This window comes from Dichomitus squalens, assembly GCF_000275845.1.
Source record: "Dichomitus squalens LYAD-421 SS1 unplaced genomic scaffold DICSQscaffold_9, whole genome shotgun sequence".
Taxonomy (NCBI): Eukaryota; Fungi; Basidiomycota; class Agaricomycetes; order Polyporales; family Polyporaceae; genus Dichomitus; species Dichomitus squalens.
In genome coordinates, this window is record NW_006766891.1 from 735,713 (window position 1) to 752,788 (window position 17,076).

Sequence of the window (17,076 nt, forward strand, 5' to 3'; positions counted from 1 at the left end):
GGAGGTCGGATGATTTCAATGCGATCATTTGTGACCGTGTGTTCTACCGTCCTGATGCGCGCGCGGTTGTGCATGCGCTACGCGTCCGCCCGCTTCGTAGGCGCTTGTCCGGAGTCCTCGATGCGCAGCGCGGTCTTGTCTTTCTCGCCGCCGACGTTGGGTTGGTTCTGGATCTGGAACGTACCTACTTGTGCTTGTTTTCCCCGGCTCTTATTGGGTGCGCATCAACGGTACGCCGTTTGACCGAAATCCAAGCGATCGTTTGCCACTAGAGTGTCCGGCGGATGGAAACACCTCGATATACCTCGAGTCTCATATTTCCGGAGTCAGCAAGCATGCAGGCTCTTGATGTCAGCGTGTTCGACGACAGTGCTCACCGTTCGATGTGTCTCGGAGTGCCGTCCTATCCGTACCCATTTGGACGCGCCTGAGTCAACGTCAGCTGTCACATGTCCTTCAAGCTCTGTCGTAAGTCCAACCAAAGACGAGTCCCGCAATGATCCTTGTGCGTCCGAGGGATCCCATGCTCCGGCGGGTCCACTAAAGCATGCCAATTACACATAGGAACCGTTTCATGGAGCGCAGAACTCAAAACGTCCGCGACCGGTGAACCTTTTTCTCATCCCCACATTCACCACCACGACGATGTTGCAAGAAGTCATTAGGGGTAAGTGAACATGAGCACGTATACGTTTTGATCACAGGTGGCTGATGTTTGGTCGCTATAGCGTTCTACATGTGCGGCCTCGAAGAGGCAGCGGCAGCAGACGCCGCTAGAGCGGTCGGTATGCCACCCCGGAGCATCAACCTAGGCAGCATAGATTTTGACGACCCGTCGTGGGCATTGTATCGGTACTGGCTCTTCCAAGACCACTCCTTCCGTCACGCACAATCAGGTACGTGCCATGACGTTTCTGTGTATGTAGGGGTGAGGTTCAGATGCGCGGCTATGTACGGCTTCGAGGTCGGCCGGTGGTCGTCAGGCAGCAGGGCTTCGTTGGACTTGGATGACATCTCGCTGACATATTTGGCTGGGACGCACTCAATTGTCAGGCACGCAGCTGCGCGAGCAGTTGCAGCGTCTCGGTTTCCGACCGGAGGTCCTCCCGCTCACATCAACGTTCGGCGAGACGTTCATCCCACACCTTGATGTGCGCGACTGGGCTCGGCGGCTCGCGGCGGATGTGCATAGGCGGACATCGAGGTGAGCGCGATAGATTGTGTGGAAATCGGTTGATGACCGAATTTACATGGTTGCATAGCATCCCACCAATGCCACCAGCGAGATTGTAAAACCATAGCCAGGTCGACCATATCGGGTATGTAGACCGCATGTAGACCAGAATGTTTCCATAGACCATCACAGGAGATATTACCACGTTGATCGGTGATGACTCGCAGATAGAGCGATACACTTCTTATTTGAGTCGCCCACATGCCGTCATAAAGCGGCGACCCGGTATAAGGCGTACCGAGCTCGGACCTTCGATAGCAGCACGTAGAGCGACCAAGTTTACCATGGGGACGACATCTCTTGAAACCCACGTTCCTCTTCGAAGTCACGCCTCTTGCACTTTGTGACCTGCCAAAACACGAGAACGAGACCAAAGCTAACAGTTACAACTTGCTTCTCTTTCCAAGCACCTTTACGTTCCGTGCTTCTCTATCGGAACGTATCACGGCAGAACACGATCAGTTTGCCAGGTTACTGTCTAAACGGGGCGCGGTGGTTTTCCTTCTTCACGACATACCCTAGTAGACATACAAACGAGCATTCAATAATCATCGATGGGAAGTTGTCCGGGCTCTGCGAATGAACCAGTTATTGAGGTAGTAATGTCCCATCGAACGTCTCCGATGGCGTCATGGGCTGCCGTTTGTTGAAACTGCCACTCAGTCTTTGGGCCAAAGCTATAGCTCATTTATGGAAATGGCAGGGCCTTCAGCAAAGCATATCAACACTATTTCATGGATGTTGCATAGACAGTCCTGAGAGCACAGTTCCCAAGAGAACAACGAAAGTCGTGCATATGCGGACGCACTTCAGCAGTGGTCTCCGATGTTTCTCTGGTCATACTGTGGCTTATACTCTGTTGAACAGAGGGCGAGCGAAGCTGTGCCAAGCTGTCTTTTTGCATGGCATAGGGGGTCTTGACATATGCGCCGTGAACATGACGGCCGCTAAGCAGTGGCGATACACGCACAAGGCGAGCGACCTAGCAGTCGTTAAACGGCGTGCAAGACACAAATGAGAGACGATCGTGATGTGTCTGTGCCTTCGTATTGATAGTACAGCTGATTTATTCATACACACGTTTCCATCTTGCAAAATTCCCCGGGACAGCAAACTTCTCGTTTCTTCTCACTTACTTGCTGAAGATAGTTGCAAAAGTAGTGGAAGTGTGCCTATGATAGATGGTGTGTCAGACGATTGCGTCATATCGTCGGAGTCAGTACAGAAATATGAACGTACCCAATGTTAGCCCTGCCTGGGTCAATGAAGAGGCTAAGGGGTCGTCAACTCAATTGTAAGTGAAGGTCCGTGGAGGACTACTCACATGTAGCCCCTGTTGTCGGGAATACCGAGTTTCTCCTTGAAGTAGCCGAAGAAAGCCTTGGAAAACTTTTCCGTGTTCTCAGGTTGGAGGTTGTCCAAGCTGGTCTGTAGACAGTCGACTGTTCGTCTGCGGGCCGTCGCGGGGGAACATGATGTGAGATGCACGCACCACATTGAGGAGGATAGCAGGGTCAAAGGTTCCAGCCCATGCGAGGTTCTGATCGTGCACAAGGTGCACAGCAATGTAGGCCAAGGGCTTCCCCAGCGTGGTAGCTGAGAACTAGTCAGGAGAACAACACACCAATGTAAGCGTGGTTGGACGGTTTCTTGGGAAACAACATACCTCAGAGAAGTCCTTCACGAACGCCTTCGGGTCCGCGACGCTGATGTTTGTCCTTATTTCAAGAGCAGGCATGTTTGACAAGGTGGTAGTGTAGCTTGATGGGAGTATAACCTGTGGAGGGTAGCCACGGTATACGGTGCGACGGTCGACCTCTTTATGTGTTTCCGGACGGTCACGAGGTCTGCCCCCTTGGAAGTTTCCTGCTTATCGGAGCCCATCGTTCCCTTGTGAATCATTCCGTGCGAGTCTCGCCATGCTCGCTCATATTACACAGCAAGCTACATACCGAAACTTTCTTTCACGAGCAGTGGAGATTGTAGATGCGGGGGCCGGGTATAGCGGGAGATGCTGATGGCGCCTGCGGTAATTCGGGCACCGAAAGGCCGGTCCGACGCGCTCTCACGTCAATGGCGAGCTTGAGCACGCTCGCGTCGGCGACGGCGGCATACTCGCGTCCCACGCTGAGTAGACCAGAGTAGACCATATCTCTCCATCGCTCGAACCGACTGAGACATCCAACACAGGGCTCTGGAGTGACTGTAAGATGCCTCTACTGTCTCATACACAAAGTGCTCATACATGCGTGCGATACGTCCTCTAGCTACGGTCGAGAGAGCCCAGTATGGTTCTCAGCAACGAGAAGCGCGACAAACATGTCGCCAGCCATTCGACTGCGCCATATGTGCGCGGTTCAAAGACACCCCTGGTGAAGACGGCTTTGCTTTTGTCTTCTGTCGCATTGCTCTCCACTATCTACCCCGTGTCTTGGACCCCCACGGGCCTATTCACCGCGCGTGCTCCCTCCCAGTCAGCTTCAACCTCGTTCGCCGATCCCGCCGAGGAGTGGAAGGATGACGTTTGGCCTCTTCGTGAGCAGACTCCTTGGGACATCTCTACCGACTTCCCCTTTCCCCGCAAGCTGGAGTACGACGTGACCGAGGGCACATGGCTGCGGCTCGACGTGCATCCCAAGACTGGTGAAGTCATCTTCGACCTTCTCGGGGATATCTACTGTCTTCCTGCTGGCGCATATAGCGCGTCTACACTTGCTTCCGGGGCTCATACGCGTGCCGTTCCTGTCCTGAAGGGCATCCCCCACGACTCTGACCCCCACTTCTCTCCTGATGGTACCCAGTTCGTCTTCCGAAGCGACGCGGGCCTTGGTGTTGAGAACATCTGGGTGAAGCCATGGAATGGTTGCGAGGCTTCCGACATACGCCCTCCTCACGCAACAGGCGACATGGCTGATGCTCTGAGAAACCAAAACTTGGATGAGGAGCTTCTCGCGAGTGGGGTTCAGGAGAGCGCAGAGAGAAAGCACCATCGGCTACTTCGCGAAGGTCGACACGACGGTACGTATCCCGTTCACTGCGGCGAGTCTTACACACGACACCAACTTGTACTTGTGACGCTCATTGACAACGGTATTGTAGCTCAACGCGTCACCAATGAGACCTACCGATGGGTGTCGGACGCTCGTTTCCACCCTGACGGTTCAAAGGTGGTTGCGACGAAGTGGTACACCTCCAGTCGTAGTCTCGGTGCAGGAGAAGCTTGGGAGTACGACATTCCCAAGGACGCGTCAGCGAGTTCGATCCAAGCTGGCAGCGGGAAGCGCCTGGTGGGCCGGACCCTTCCTTTGGGCTGGAGCGTGGAGAACTATGGCGAGCAGCAAGTCGGACCCGAGCAGTTCATTTGGAAGGGCAATGACACGCTCATCTATTCGAAGAACGTCCGCGACACGAATGGTCGCTGGCAGTACAGCAAGGGTATGCGAAAGTCATCATCAATTGGGCTGGTACAATCGAGCTAAGCTGCTCTAAGACGTTCACAGCGGCATAAATGCCATCTTCACGACGAACATAACCTCCAAGCAAACTACCATCCTCGTGGACGCAAACTCAGGAGGCGCTACACGTTCAGAGCTCTCACGCGATGGCCGTACGCTCGCTTTCGTCCGCCGAGTTCGCGATAAGGAGGCTTTGGTTCTCAAGTAAGTCTCCCCAGTACTCAGCGGTGACCTGATCCTAAGCCCAACCCAAGGGACCTCGAGAGTGGCACTCTTCGCAACATCTGGTATGGCCTCACGTACGACCTGAGCATCGTCTCCGCACCCATGGGGGCCTATCCTGCATACGCGTTTACGCCCGAGGACGATGCTATCATCATCTGGGCGGCAGGGAAGGTCTACCACGTTCCGCTTCAAAAAGACGAGAATGGCGAGCGCATCGCCGGGGGGGAGCCCCAAGTTATCCCTTTCCAGGCTCACATCGAGAAGCGTCTCGCGGAGACGCGCTCCACAAAGACTGATATCAAAACCGTTGAGACGGCCGACACCCAGCGCGTGCACGCCTTCCACGAGCTCCGCATCGACGAGACTGGCGAGCATGCTGTCTTTCAAGCTGGCGGGGCGACGTACGTGCAGAAGGTCGAGGGCAGCGGCAAGCACTACGCGCAGCCGGTTCCCGTCCACGATAGCAAGGCGCCGTACTACTCTCCGTCGTTCGTCCCGGGCCACCCAGACCTTGTTATTCACGCGCGCTGGTCTGATGTAGAGTTCACGACGCTCGAGCTCGCCAACCTCACGTCCGGTACTGCCCACGTCCTGACTGGCCTGCCCCTCGGGCGCTATTACTCCCCCATTTTGTGCGCTTGCCCCGGCTCGAACCGCAAGATTGCATTCCTCCGCAAGAGCGGCGACTACCTCACTGGGGACGTCGTCGCGACGGCCGGCGCAGGCCTGTACATCGGCGAGCTGACGTTGCCCTCAGGCTCGCACGAGAAGGTCTCAGTCAAGAACATCAAGTTCGTGCCCTCTGAGATCGACACAGACGACGTCTTGACCACTCAACTCCGGTTCTTAGAGAAGAGCAAGAAATTGCTCGTCTCGTCGCCGAGGCGCGCGTTTGTCATTGACCTCGCCGCGGGCCCGGACGAGGACGGGCAGTACAAGCACGAGACGCTCGCAACTGGACGCACGTCCGCTGAACTCGCTGTCCCGCCGCCGAGTTTGGCCTCGCTGAAGAAGGGGGAGACCCCGGTGGCGATCGTAGACTTCCACCATGTCTACTATGCACCTGCTGTGACGGCGGATGACGCTGTTTGGAGCAGGCCGGCAAACGCGACCAAGGGTTTGCAGAGATTGAGTGTCGATGGTGGCCATTCGATCACTTGGAGCGGCGACGGGTCGAAGCTCTTTTGGCTCCTTGGTATTGTGCAATCTCTCTTGAGATGCTCGAACGATATATCTGACTATTGACAAATAGGCCCATACCTCCACCATGTCGATATATCGAAATTGAGTGCCTGTGTGAAGGCTGCTCAGAAGGATACCGTGAACTTCGGTGTTGAGTGCACAAAGAGCCACCCGAAGTACGAGGAGATCGTGGTTGAGTACCCAAGCGACATCTCGCGCCTCAAGGAGGAAGCCGCCGCCCTCGCTCAGGCCAAGTACGGGGATTCGAAAGAGGCAAACTCCAACGCCGACTTCTTCATCCTCTCGAACGCTACCCTGGTGACGATGAGCACCGGCAACATTCACAACGATATCTTGCACGATGCCGTACTTGTGACGCGCAATGGCGAGATTGAAGCCATCGCGGGCGTCCACGATTTCGTCGCGCCGTACGGTGCCACCGTCCTTGATGCTCAAGGAGGTCAGCGTCGATTCTAGTTTCCGTTGCTGGGCTGGACGGCTGACTTGGGGTTGAGCAGGCTTCGTCGTTCCTGGCTTCATCGACGTGCACGCGCATTGGAATGGCTTCGATACCGCCATCCCAGCTAGGTCATGGGAACTGGAGACTTTCCTCGCGTATGGCGTTACAACTTTGCACAAGTAAGCTGCATCTCATGATATATTCGTGCGTCATACCTAACAGCCCTGCCGCATCGCAGTCCGAGCGCGGACACCGTCCTTGCCTTCGCAGAGCGCTTCCGCGTGGAGCGCGGTCAGCTTGTCGGTCCCCGCATCTTCCAGACCGGAACCATCATCTATGGCGCTGGAGCACCTGTCTACCACGAAGACGTTGTGAGCCTTGAGGATGCGAAGTCCGCGTTGCTGCGCATCAAGGCCGAGGGTGGACCCTCGAGCTTCTCATACAAGAATTATAACTTGCCGATCCGGTACGTCTTCTAATATTCTGAGCTGTGGTTGCAAACTCAAGCTAGAGTCAGCGCTTCCCGGCAGAGGTTGCTTCTCGCCGCACGCAAGCTTGGTATGCTTTGTGTTCCTGAGGGGGTGAGTTGCCATCTGTGCCGCCGTTCTTCCTGTCACTGATGTATCGACAGGGTATGAACTATGACTGGGACCTGACATACATCATTGATGGTAATCTCCTGGCCCTCACATGCTCCCGCGCTCCCCTGATATTGTGTAACAGGCATGACGACCATCGAGCACCCTCTCCCCATACCTGTGCTTTATGATGACGTCTTAAACCTTTACGCATTGAGCGGCACGGGTTCGACGCCCACACACATCGTGAACTATGGAGGTGTCATGGGCGAACAGCTCATCTGGGCAACGGAGGATCTCCCGAACAACGAGAAGTAAGCGCAGCGATGCGTATTGTGAAATTGAGGCCTCACACACTCTTAGGTTAAGGCGTTTTGTTCGGCACGACGGCTTGGAATCTTTGTCGGAATCTACAGCACGCCCCAAGCTCTGTAAGTTGTACGCCAGCAAGATCTTTGGCCTTATGCTGATTCCCGCGCAGCATACCAGGCCTTCAACACTTCTATCTCGACAGCGAAGATGATTCGCAAGGGTCTCAAGGCGCACATTGGTGCTCATGGAGAACCGCCACTCGGCGTCAACTACCATGCCGAGATGTGGTACACCCAATCTGGCGGCCTGACGAACTACGAGGTCCGTTTACCCCCGTCCTCATTGTCCTCATAGTCGAGCTGAGATTACCGTTTTCAAGACCCTCCGGGCAGCGACTTCTGACGCGGCCATTACGCTGGGCATTGACAATGCCGTCGGCTCCCTTACCCCAGGCAAACTCGCCGACTTCGTTGTGTACCCGCCTGGCGTCGATCTCCTTGAAGGCGACATCAGCGGCACACGGGATATTCGCTTTGTCGCAAGAGGCGGCCGCGTTTTCGATGCCACTACCTTGACTGAAATCTGGCCTGTGAAAGGGCGCAAGGAGCCCTTACCTCCCATCAATGCAGACTAGGGCCGAGTACTTGCTTGGATTACTTGACGATTGTATTTTAGGTGAGAATCGGAAGCTTGCATGCATAATTATTCTTGCACCGCAGTGGATTGGCGTGACGCGATGCTCGACTCCGCTTGACTCCGCTTGGCTGTCCCTTTGGAGCCATAACTTCCATGTCCCCGAGACGCCGGAGTCTGCCATGAATGCGGATATGGCTGCGCATAGTTTGACCGAAGACTCGGAAGATTGGGGTGACAACCACCGTGACATGGTCGGAAGCAGCTAGAATCTTCATTGTGCAAGCTCCAGAGTCCACAAAGACAGCCCGGTAAGCACGGTTTGCGTTGCACAAAGACGTGTCTTGAACACATGCGTTGGAGCTGATGAGCAGATGGCTGTCAAGCTGTGCAGGTCGTGAAAGTCTGTTGACCACCTAATTACTCGTTGAGGCGAACCGCAGTCGTCTTGAGGTGAGTTGCTATGATGTCATTGTTAGACAGGCTGTTCGGCATATCGGAGGCGCTGAAAAGCGGACTCACTTGGTCACGGATTGACATGCGCTCGTCGCTCTCGATGTGAGCTATGCAACTACGCGGTTTAGCGGCCCCCAAAGCAACTAGTGGCCGATTACTCGCCTGGAGTATCGGACATCGCTCTCCTCGTTAATCTACACCAGCTGTCACAAGTTTGCTTCTTGCTGCTATGGCAAGCTCCGGTCCTGTTCTTCGAGAGCCATGCCCCAACGCCTTCTCCGCACATCAAGCTTCGATCGAGTTTGTTTCGCCAGCGGCAAGTGTCACTGGAAGGTCGGGTCAACATGCAGCGCTCATGGAGAGTTGATAATACGTCAAACTCCAATATTCGCTGGGGCAGACGGAGTGCGAACTGCCCCAGGATGACTGCCCCCGCGCGCTCCGACTGAGCATCGGTGGTGAACATGATCAGGGGTAGGAACGCTGCCTGAGTAATATAAACGGTGTGTTGCATACATCTCTTCTCGTTGCAACTACATCCCACCCCTGTCACCGCTATGAAGCTCCATCTCATATCGCTTCTTTCTCTGAATACCCTCGCATTATCTGTGCCTAACCCTCTTCCTGGTAGTGGTAAGTCCCTCGGCCACCTGCCCCTTATACGTCGCCCTGACATCATCAATCAGACAACGTCGTAGTCCGTGACCCGGCTATCGCGTTCAATCCCGACAGCAACAAGTACTTCGTGTTCTCTACCGGCGGAGGGATCAACATCTTCACTAGCTCTTCATTGAACGGGTTAGTGTTTCTCCGTGTTCGCGCTCCAGATGCCTTGCTCACTTCAAGGCGCAGGCCCTGGACGAGCTCCGGCTCCGTCCTTCCGAACGGTTCCAAAATAAATACGTCCAACCCAAATATCTGGGCTCCAGACGTGCACTCCGTAAACGGCCAATACACCCTTTATTACTCATTGTCGACTTTGGGTAGCCAAAACTCAACAATCGGGGTGGCAACCAGTCCTTCTATGGAACAGGGCACGTGGGACGACCTTGGCCCAGTGATCGGCTCGAAGGATGGCGACTCCTACAATGCCAGTGGGTCGCTCACTCACTACCAGCTCTACGTTTTGTTTGACGCGATCACGTTCCGCACAGTCGACGCAAATTTGATTGATGCCGAAGGGCTCAAGCTCTCGTTCGGATCGTACAACGACGGGATCTTCCAGATTCCATTGTCAGATATCCACACCCCCGCTGCTGTATGTGCAGTGCGATTGTGAATCCTACATGCGGCTGACAGACGTTGTAGAACCTGCCAGGGACTCACCTCGCTGGTGCTAATAAGGAACCGACGGAGGGCGGCTTTACCTACAAGCCTCAAAGCTCTCAGTATTACTTCCAGTTCTTTTCTAATGGTTTCACTCCTCTCGTCAACGTATGTTCCATCTGCTTTGCGTGAGTTGCGATTGCTCACGACGGCCCTCTGGATAAGACCACTACACCACGTCCAGCTCCAGGAGGGGAATACAAGGTGCTGGTTGGCCGTAGCGAGAACGTTTCGGGCCCGTTCCTGGACAAAACCGGCAACGACCTGACAAAAGATGCCAGCCCGCCGACTGGGACGCTTGTACTCGGCTCGCATGACAACATCTACGCACCCGGCGGGCAAAGCATCTTCTTCGACGCCAACAGCGGACGCGACCTGATTGTCTATCACTATGTTCGCAACGACTCTTACGGTGGACCGTCCTACCTGGGCATCAACTTCCTCGACTTCACGTCGGGATGGCCCGTGGTGGTTGGCGAATAATTGAGCGGCGCGCGCAGTTCCCCCAGGTCAATCCATCTTGTACAGTACATCCACTGATTGGTTTTCGACACCTACCCGTTTCCTATCACTCGTGACTGCAGGGACAAGCTAGTCGGACGCAGCATGAGTGCCGAAGGACACTCCAGTCTCGAAAGAACAAAGTCTCAACCGCGATTTGCTAATCGCCTCCTTGCATCACGCTCTGCTCTCAATACGTGCTCATCAACGGTCCTACATGGATGCCAAGTCGCGGTGTGCTGGGGGTAGCAGATGCGGATACAATCCTTCTAATGAGGATATGAACGTTACATATGCGTCGAGCATCGTGATGTCCGTACGCAAGTGGTTCACACCAGAGCCGGCATTTGAGCATTGGACGATGTTGAGTTCATGTAGCCAGACAGAAGGATAGAGGGGTTCAACTGATCCGTCTGAATAAGCGACAATGTTTAATCCAGGGAGGGATGGAAGATGCGGAAACCGTGTTCTAGTAATGGTATCCCCACAGACCGAGTCTCGGTGAAGGACTGGGCGACAACTCGTCCTAGTAGGTACAGTTGTGAAACTCGGCCTCGTGTGTAAGTTTTCCCCAACGGACCTGGGTCACTGGACGTCAGGCAGAGATCTCTCATACAAACATGGGAGTCAGCTTACCGAATGCTCCGAGGGTGAGAGAAGAAGACAGCCGCAGCCATTCACATGGGCCGGTGGAACCGACGAGACAAGGGGGAGCCACCCCCAGTCCATCGGACCACCTAACACACACGATCAGGCTCCGACGTCTCAGGAGACTCCCGAAGGCAGATGCCAGCGGCCACAAGAGGTGACTTTTGCGGGCAACTTTACATCCTGCAGACAGCCGTCAGATATGCCACCTCCACTGAGGCTATAGAAGGCACTCACCGAGCTGAGTTCCTTGATCACCACTGTGCACTATGCTCAGCCTTGATTAAGGCGTGGTGACAGGAAGGGGGGGGGGCGTGCTTGGCTCAGCTGGTGAGCTGGGACGATGTTCAAGGTGACTGTGGTCCATGTCACCGAACGACGCTACGGAATGAGCGCAGAGGAGGATCAGGGCCACGAGACCGAGGATACTTGGAAACGAGACATACCTGACTAGCATATAGTGCCGTGAGGACAAGCCCGAGGAATATGACCGCATATGATACTGCGCCTACTCGGCTTATGTGGGGTGTTTGAACGTGAAGGGGTTTGACGAGCGGAATAGCATGAGATGCAGAGAAGGTGGTGGTAGGGGTGAGGAGGGATCGTCGTGTAGTGCAGGCCTATATCCTGCTAGAGGAGCGGGCTGACCGGATGTTCCGGCGGCTGACATCTAGGTCCCTTCACGGAGGTTGGCCTGTCCGCCGTGTGACGGTGGTTCTGCACGAGGTCCAACGTCCGAGGAGCCGTGATGCAGTCGTATGCTCCGTTCATGTGATTTCTGGTCAGTGCGAAGCCCTATATCGCATCCTGACTCGGTCTAAGACAAGGGTCAGGTACATTCCATGACTATGAGTGTAGCGGGAGATCGAGCTCTCACCACTCTGACATATGTACACCCAATAGCGAGGAAGGACAAGCAGAATCGCTGGTCATCGTGCTCTCAACGCGAAGACAATCTAACATTGGTCTGCTACTTCGAAACAATCTGACTTACATTCGGCAACTTGAGGGCGAACACATGGCAACGCTTCAGCTTCATCCGACAACACGGGCGTGAGCGACCCAGATCGAACTGAGTTGTATTCATAGACATACCTACGGTTACAGGTTAATTCGCGATACTAAGGATACACTACTAGATAGAAGTCAGAAGGCATGTAAAGTTTTGGCGACGCATGAGTGTGCGACTTACCGTGATGCCAGGTTAGCTACCATATTTTCCACAGAGCCCACAGCTGTTTTATAGAGAGACTCGTGTGCCGTGAAACATCGTCCGAGCTGATGAGAGCCAACATGAGAGCCTCGAGATCCTCCGAACGTTTCCACTCCCAGGTCTTCTTCTGCCGCACCATGTATCCAGCATCGGGCACCACCGAGTCAGAGCCCAAAGACGCACGCAAGACGAGTCCAGTACTGACACATCGTATGCACAGTGATAAGATGTCCTTGAACGCCGCCGCGGTGAGCTCGTCTACAGGGCAGTCGCTGGCATGGAAGTTGGGACGATAGAGAGTCTCTTGTGAGTGCACCACGAGATCGGTGCCCTCTACGACGTATGTTACGGGAATCATCCCGGCCAGTCTGGAATTGGTATTCCGTCGCGCCTGAGAGGCGGCAAGAGATTCCCGGTAAGATTTCTGGGGCTCCTCCCACTGGACGAAGATAGGTTCGCTTCTGACGTGCTTATTCAGGAGGGATAGGGAGGTGATCTCGAAAGCCGTGGCCGGATTGTCGAACACGCGTTGTAGAGGCCTTAGGTGAACGAAGACGCCTTCCTCGTCTTTGAGAACGCGTTCGACACCGCCGGCGGAGCGGACGAGGGCATGCACGATCGTGGAGAAAGTCTCTCTGTGAACGTTCGCCCAGTCCCTGACGGTGTTGGCTAGGGACATCGATGCTCGATATCCCACAGCCTGTGCTCCGGTGTCCACGGATCCCGGACGGCACAATGGTCTGAGCAGGCAGAACGAGGCATCTAGTCGCATCGAAGGTCGGCGAAGAGCGACCAATGGTGGCGAACTCACCTGTGCGAGGGCCAATCCCCCCTTTGGCAATCCCGACTACAATACATCGCTGCTCTACAACCACCACACCGCTTCAAGTCCTGTTTACTGAGGCCGTCCTTCTTGCACCGAGCGCAAGTTAAAGCGTTCGGAATGTCCACAAAGTCGATGATGTCCACGCCCCAATTGATATTCATACCAAGGAGAGTTGCTGGGGAGATGCTAGTAGTACAAGATCTTGACGGTCAGAATACAGACGGCCTGAAGCCGTGCAAGGCTCGGTGAGAACTTGGAAGGAGGGGAGAAGCTGCAAACGGCTTTGAACCAAGTGGGGTACAGACTCCGCCACTGCTACCTAGCCGCTCTTTGCCGTCGGGCAGCTGTCCGGCAGTGAAGAAGCACACCCATATACGGAGATCAACCACTGTCATCTCCCAACCATCATGCATTCATGGGTCCTACGTTATCGTGCCTCATTAGTCACAAGCCATGTCGGAGGTGAGTAATTCGAGATTTGAGAAAAGCTTGCGCCCCAGACTTGGTCCACCATATGATTGACTACGGTCCGAGTATCTCAACATGCAATGCAACACGCAGGATTACATAGCCACTGAGCCATTGGATTCGTAGCAAGGAATCTAACCAGATGAGGCAATCCTAGTGTTCTGTGCAGTGTTCGGTAGTGTACATGAGGACGATACAAAGGAGCACACGACTAAGAGAGGGCACAAGTGATCCGTCAGCAAAGTCGAGAACAAAGGGGTGATCTTCATCGCTGGCCGTATGACTTAGTCTCGTACTTGCCTAGAAAACAGGTCGTAGCATCAGCCTTGCGCTCTCTACATGAAGCAATTGCACTCACCAACGCCAACAATGATGTTAGCCGGCTCCTGGGGCTTGCCCTTGAAGTAGTTCTCCAAGATCTGCTTCGTGCCCGCAGCGTAGCGCGCCTGGGCATCCAGAGTCGTGCCCGAGTAATGCGGGGTCATGCCATTTCCGCCACCTAGGGGGTTCTTCATGTAGCGCCAAGGGTGGTCCTTGGGCGCGGGCTGGATGTTCCAGACGTCGCCCGCGTAGCCGTTGAGCTGGCCGGACTTAACCGCAGCGGCGACGTCTTCGGTGTTGCAGATCGCGCCGCGGGCGGTGTTCACGAGCCAGGCTCCCCTCTTAAAGTGTTTGAGGAGGTCGGCGTTGATGAGTCCCTTGGTCCCTTCGTGAAGTGGTGCGTTGATCGTGATGATGTCACACTGTAAGGAAAATATGATCGGCGCAAAGTAGTAGTAGCGTAAGGCGACCGAGAAGTTACCTGAGAAACAAATTCCTTCAGGTCCTCGACGCGGCGCGCGCGGACCTTGGCGGCAACATCTTTGGCATGCTTTGAGTGAGGCACGTTGGACGAGATCAACTAATTTGAGCTTACCCGAACGGAGGGGGGAGTAGTCGTAGTACAAGAGCTCTTTAGGGTTGAAAGGCTGGAGCCGCTCCAACACGAGGGACCCAATGCGGCCCGCACCGAGGGTGCCGATGACCTTGCCCTCTAGATCGTATGCGTTACGCGCAATGTCTGATACCTGCCACTCGCCCCGCTGTATCATCTCGTGCGCAGGGACGAAGTTGCGGACGAGCAGGAGGATGTTCATCATGACCTGCTCAGCGACCGAGACGACATTCGAACCAGTGACTTCGAGGACTTGGATATCCTTTTCGACCGCGGCGTCGAGGTCGATGTGATCGGAGCCGACGCCTGCGGTGACGCAGACCTTGAGGTTCTTCGCCTTGTCAACGAGCTCTCGGGTGAGGTAGCCGGGGTGGAAGGGCGTCGTGATGAGGATCTCGGCGTCCTTGAGGTGCTGTTGGAAGACGCTGTTGGGGCCTTCTTTGTCGTCGGTGACCTAAAAGGGGGGACTGGGTCAGCAAAGCATACAAAGCCCAGGTGATACTCAAGAGGACTCACAATGTACTCATGGCCTTGGGACTCAAGCCATTCACGTATGCCGAGTTGGTTCTCGACGGTACCCAAAAGGCGAGGCTCTTGTTTGGCTGCTTCGCCGCCTTTGTAGAGGACAGCGAGCACCTAACACGGAACACATGAGACGACCCCTTGCCCAACTAATCAGACCGCTACCTGCCTTCATCCCCCGGTTGGGTGCTTGAGTCCTGAGGGCCGAGGAAGCGATACCACGCTTGAAGGCAGCAGTAGAGGCGTTTAGGAGAGACATGCGAGTGAATGGATACAAACGTAGGAGGAAGGTTGGGGGGCGGTGGTTGTGGTGGGATTTCAGGGAGAGGCTGTTGGATGTCGACAGCCATCGTTCTGCGGCAGGTTTATATACATCCTACCCTCTGTCCCCGGTCTGGGAACGAAGCCAACCTGGGATTACGGCTTGACGGCCTCTCTCCGATTACAAGCGAGCGCCAGGTGTCTTCCTCCAGCGTGCCCTATACACGATCATGTGAGCGTGTATGCCCGGCGTATCCGTACAAGTCCGGGTCGAGAAGCGCACGTAGTACTAGTGTGACCCCAGAAGCTACGGATTAAGCGCCTGACCCCAGAAGCTACTGACACGCCTCCATTTCTCGCATTTCCCTGTCAAAAAGTGTGCACGGGTTACGCACAAGACGATGTACTTCCAAAATATCATTGTAAAAAAGAACGAAGGAAATCGGAAGGGATTTGCTCCCGATACAAGTCAATCTCAGTAGGGTTTCAAGGGTTTACTGACCTTGGTGAGTTGCCACAAAAAGATCTGCACCGCCGATCTTTCTGTAACTCTGCAAAGTGTTCTAAACATCTTCAATGAACTTTCTTGTTCAGTCTCCGAAGGATTCCGGGTGGCGGTATTCGAAGGATGAGAAGAGGTCTCTCGAGCGTGACATTCAGCCACTGACCGAGATAAAGCTGACTTTCAATCTGAGCGCTTCGACAGTGTTGCCTCGGCCAACTTCGCTATCAAACGACTGATAACAGCGGTGTTCGAATCGGCAGTCTTCGGCATTGTGACCATCCATGACAATCTCTGGGCGCTTTTCCGTAGCTTCTGGGGTCAGACGTGTAATTCCGCGATGCTCAATTCAAACCTCCACCGATTTTCTTCATATTTCACACGTATGTACTATCCAGGATACGAATGAAGTATGCAAAGTCTGAAATGTATCGGAGAGGATGGGAGGGAGATATTCATGAAATACGTTATGGGCCGTAGCTTCTGGGGTCATACTAGTAGCACGAGTCGTCCATACTTCGGAGTCGGGAGAACCGGAAGAGGGTGAGATGGGCGCCTCTATCTCCTCCCGGGATGCTACGAGATTCCAATGCTTCCGTCAGATGCCGGTCAAAAGCCAGCCTCTTGGTGTTCTGAAAGATGAGTTTCACTCGGTCAGCAGATGCGAAGAAGCAGAAGCATGCTCGTGTCAACTTGACACACCCGATGAAGCTCAAGAGTTACATAAAGAACGAACATATTGGTAATTCATGCAGAGCCGGAAGAGACCGTGCTTCCACACGCACCTATGCAGAAGTAGACCAAGCATGCAAGAATCACCGCGTGAAGCGCCAGATTACAGAGGTTGGGGAACACGGAGAGGATGAGCACATTACCGCCACATTCAACAGCGTGTTCCCACCACATTCCGCAGGTTTAGAGGATGTCATGGTATTAACTGCCTTCCCCTCACATTCCGACCATGTTCCCCACATATTACTTAGACATTCCGCACCCTGCGTAACATGGGATCAAATGGGATATACAATTTTGTATCTTATTATTCATATCCATTTTTGGTGCCCAGCTTGGCGCCTAGTATTCGTCCCGATATTGGCAGCCAGATTGAATTAGATCGAAATGAATATATATTCAAATGGCGACTCTCCTACGCTACATCCGGACTTCTCTATATATAATACAGACCGGCCCAATCAACCCTAACCCAATCACATCATACCCGTAGCCGCCAGCACAGCGATACTGGCTTACAATTGGACATCAGACACAGCTGAGATGGCACGCGCAATACATGCATATATGCACTCACCATGTCGATATTTGAGTTCTGCTTAGAAAGG

At 54.3% G+C, this 17,076-nt stretch overlaps 6 protein-coding genes across 6 annotated transcripts; 3 read left to right on the forward strand and 3 right to left on the reverse strand.

Moving 5' to 3' along the window:
- Positions 1 to 645: 645 nt before the first annotated feature.
- On the forward strand, positions 646 to 1,293 carry DICSQDRAFT_126374 (uncharacterized protein; the record flags this gene model as incomplete). Its single annotated transcript, XM_007364673.1, has 4 exons — positions 646 to 667; positions 729 to 896; positions 1,054 to 1,204; positions 1,263 to 1,293. 4 exons carry the CDS (start codon positions 646 to 648, stop codon positions 1,291 to 1,293), a joined length of 372 nt encoding a protein of 123 aa, XP_007364735.1.
- A 932-nt stretch (positions 1,294 to 2,225) lies between these two features.
- On the reverse strand, positions 2,226 to 3,077 carry DICSQDRAFT_104168 (Tautomerase/MIF). The gene is made up of 5 exons (XM_007364674.1): positions 2,901 to 3,077; positions 2,727 to 2,837; positions 2,559 to 2,662; positions 2,474 to 2,506; positions 2,226 to 2,406 (listed from the first exon to the last, which is right to left on the reverse strand). Exons 1-5 carry the CDS (start codon positions 2,970 to 2,972, stop codon positions 2,367 to 2,369), a joined length of 360 nt encoding a protein of 119 aa, XP_007364736.1. The 5' UTR covers positions 2,973 to 3,077; the 3' UTR covers positions 2,226 to 2,366.
- A 445-nt stretch (positions 3,078 to 3,522) lies between these two features.
- Positions 3,523 to 8,080, forward strand: DICSQDRAFT_57465 (uncharacterized protein; the record flags this gene model as incomplete). Its single annotated transcript, XM_007364675.1, has 13 exons — positions 3,523 to 4,252; positions 4,334 to 4,669; positions 4,725 to 4,893; positions 4,944 to 6,109; positions 6,167 to 6,556; positions 6,612 to 6,735; positions 6,795 to 7,022; positions 7,074 to 7,137; positions 7,188 to 7,227; positions 7,280 to 7,448; positions 7,498 to 7,565; positions 7,616 to 7,767; positions 7,826 to 8,080. The coding sequence occupies 13 exons, from the start codon at positions 3,523 to 3,525 to the stop codon at positions 8,078 to 8,080; spliced, it is 3,891 nt and encodes a 1,296-aa protein (XP_007364737.1).
- Positions 8,081 to 9,092: 1,012 nt separating this feature from the next.
- On the forward strand, positions 9,093 to 10,344 carry DICSQDRAFT_57570 (glycoside hydrolase family 43 protein; the record flags this gene model as incomplete). The annotated part of the gene is made up of 6 exons (XM_007364676.1): positions 9,093 to 9,168; positions 9,222 to 9,333; positions 9,388 to 9,629; positions 9,690 to 9,793; positions 9,844 to 9,969; positions 10,027 to 10,344. 6 exons carry the CDS (start codon positions 9,093 to 9,095, stop codon positions 10,342 to 10,344), a joined length of 978 nt encoding a protein of 325 aa, XP_007364738.1.
- Positions 10,345 to 12,108: 1,764 nt separating this feature from the next.
- On the reverse strand, positions 12,109 to 13,302 carry DICSQDRAFT_154493 (uncharacterized protein). The gene is made up of 3 exons (XM_007364677.1): positions 13,035 to 13,302; positions 12,203 to 12,963; positions 12,109 to 12,145 (listed from the first exon to the last, which is right to left on the reverse strand). Exons 1-2 carry the CDS (start codon positions 13,208 to 13,210, stop codon positions 12,219 to 12,221), a joined length of 921 nt encoding a protein of 306 aa, XP_007364739.1. The 5' UTR covers positions 13,211 to 13,302; the 3' UTR covers positions 12,109 to 12,145; positions 12,203 to 12,218.
- Positions 13,303 to 13,782: 480 nt separating this feature from the next.
- On the reverse strand, positions 13,783 to 15,323 carry DICSQDRAFT_169057 (NAD-dependent formate dehydrogenase; the record flags this gene model as incomplete). The annotated part of the gene is made up of 6 exons (XM_007364678.1): positions 13,783 to 13,817; positions 13,876 to 14,260; positions 14,320 to 14,378; positions 14,434 to 14,905; positions 14,968 to 15,087; positions 15,249 to 15,323. 6 exons carry the CDS (start codon positions 15,321 to 15,323, stop codon positions 13,783 to 13,785), a joined length of 1,146 nt encoding a protein of 381 aa, XP_007364740.1.
- Positions 15,324 to 17,076: the final 1,753 nt, after the last annotated feature.

What these genes read in the sequence shown, in the direction of transcription:
- DICSQDRAFT_104168 (XM_007364674.1), bottom strand. Translation starts at nt 2,972, where the DNA reads ATGCCTGCTCTTGAAATAAGGACAAACATCAGCGTCGCGGACCCGAAG. An exon ending in TCGTGAAGGACTTCTCTGAG is followed by an intron (nt 2,838 to 2,900) that starts GTATGTTGTTTC and finishes TCTCCTGACTAG; the next exon opens with TTCTCAGCTACCACGCTGGG. An exon ending in CCAGGCAGGGCTAACATTGG is followed by an intron (nt 2,407 to 2,473) that starts GTACGTTCATAT and finishes CATCTATCATAG; the next exon opens with GCACACTTCCACTACTTTTG.
- DICSQDRAFT_154493 (XM_007364677.1), bottom strand. Translation starts at nt 13,210, where the DNA reads ATGAATATCAATTGGGGCGTGGACATCATCGACTTTGTGGACATTCCG. An exon ending in GGGGATTGGCCCTCGCACAG is followed by an intron (nt 12,964 to 13,034) that starts GTGAGTTCGCCA and finishes CTGCCTGCTCAG; the next exon opens with ACCATTGTGCCGTCCGGGAT.